Consider the following 1,809-nt stretch of genomic DNA (forward strand, 5'->3'; position numbering starts at 1 on the left):
TTTTTTTTTTCAGTTCCCCAGCTTGAGAAATGCTGGGCATGTTCTTCCCTTTTGGTTTTCTGACTCTAGATCTTTGCACATTTTGTTGTAATATTTGACTTTGTCTTCTTAAACTGACCTTTGAAATTATCTGTTCAGCTCTGTACCTCCTTGTTTCTTCCATTTGCTTTACCATGTGTACACTGGAGAGCAAGTTTCAATGTCTCTTCTAACATCATTTTTATCTTTTCCTTCTTTCTTGTCTTCTTAATGACTTTTTACTTTCTTCATGTATGATGTTCTTTATGTCATCCCGTAACTCTTCTGGTCTTTGGTCTTTAACTGGATTACCGAAGGTAAATTCCCTATGGTTTCTGATTGGTCACTTATAAAATTCTAGGATAAGCCTAGTTCATCTCTTAAGTTTTATTCCAACTCTGAAAAATAAATGAAAACTCATTGATTAAATAATTCAAATACATTAATAGCAGCACTGCAGTCCTAAATCATGAATTCAGGATATTTTTTCTTTAAAAACACATCTTTTTGTGATTTGGTAACTGAGGAACCCTAGAATGGGAATATAATCAACAAAATTCTGAATTTAGAAAACTATTTGGTAATAATTCTTCAGCAAAAATTGCGAGGCAGAAACCTTACAGATTTAGTGTGAACATTATTTGGATTATAATTTGAACAAAAGAGTGTTTATGTTTTTACTTTTTTAAAAAAAAATGGCATAATGATGAGAGAAAACGGATATGTAATATTAAGAAACATGAATGGTATTATAATTTTGTTATTCTTATTCATTTATAATGGAGATGTGGTAGTATAGTGGTTATGAGTCGGGCTGCAAACCTTGAGGTCAGAAGTTTGAAACTACAACAGTTCCATGGGAGAAAGATGAGGCTTTCTGCTACCATAAAAATTTATAGCCTCGAAAACCCAATACAGGGTGATTATGAGTCGGAACCAACTCCATGGCACATAACCACCACCACCACCACCACTACCACCACCATTCATTTATACATATATAGTTAAATATATATAATGTATAGGATATGCTTCAGAATAACCCCATATTGGTGGTGAGGGGAATGTTCCTGATGAACTAGAGTTGAGCATGAATTGGTAAGTATCATAGGTGAGTGATGAAGGCTAATGTACTAGTCTGTTATATGTACATGCACACACACATGTATTTAAAACATTTCATAATAAAAAGTTTATTTGGCAGGTTTTTATATTTGGTTCTTTGGTTATCTAATAAAGTGCTTCATTATATTGCTATATTTTAAAACAACTTTTTATTTTATTTTTTTTAAAACAGGTTGCATATGGTCCATATTCTCCAGATGAGTGCATATCTTTGCCTATCTACACCAGTGCCGAAAGGGATCGTGTGGTAACTAATATCGATGTCCCATGTGGGGGCAACCAAGACCAGTGGATTCAGTGTGGAGCAGCTCTCTTTCTAAAAAATCAGTAAAATCTAATACCAGCAATGGCTGTCTCATCCAAAAGAAAATGCCATTATTTAAGCTTTAGATAAAATATATGGTTAGTCTATATTTGATGTGAATTCAGAATATTGGAGCATCATTACTCCATGTTGTGTCTTTCATTTGGTTTTCATTATACTGGGTGATGACAATCGAGTTAAGATTAAAATAGAATAATTTTGATAACATGAAATATTTATGAGTCAGTTTACTTTTGTAAAGGCTCAAAAATTTAATGTTTTATGTAAGCAATATAGAACTGTGCATTTAAGGAATCAATAAATACTTTGGTCATCATTTTCTCATAATTATTTAATAAAAT

General features: G+C 32.2%; 1 protein-coding gene across 2 annotated transcripts in view; it reads left to right on the top strand.

Annotated features, from left to right (window-relative positions):
- Positions 1–1,474, top strand: part of DYNC2H1 (dynein, cytoplasmic 2, heavy chain 1) — a 369,106-nt gene extending 367,632 nt beyond the window's left edge. For both annotated transcript variants that reach the window (XM_006833779.1, XM_006833780.1), the window contains one exon: positions 1,316–1,474. In XM_006833779.1, coding sequence (XP_006833842.1) covers positions 1,316–1,474 — 159 coding nt within the window. The remainder of the gene's footprint in view (positions 1–1,315) is intronic.
- The last annotated feature ends 335 nt before the right edge of the window (positions 1,475–1,809 follow it).

The sequence above is a fragment of the Chrysochloris asiatica genome, unplaced genomic scaffold (assembly GCF_000296735.1).
Source record: "Chrysochloris asiatica unplaced genomic scaffold, ChrAsi1.0 scaffold00008, whole genome shotgun sequence".
NCBI classification, from domain to species: domain Eukaryota; kingdom Metazoa; phylum Chordata; class Mammalia; order Afrosoricida; family Chrysochloridae; genus Chrysochloris; species Chrysochloris asiatica.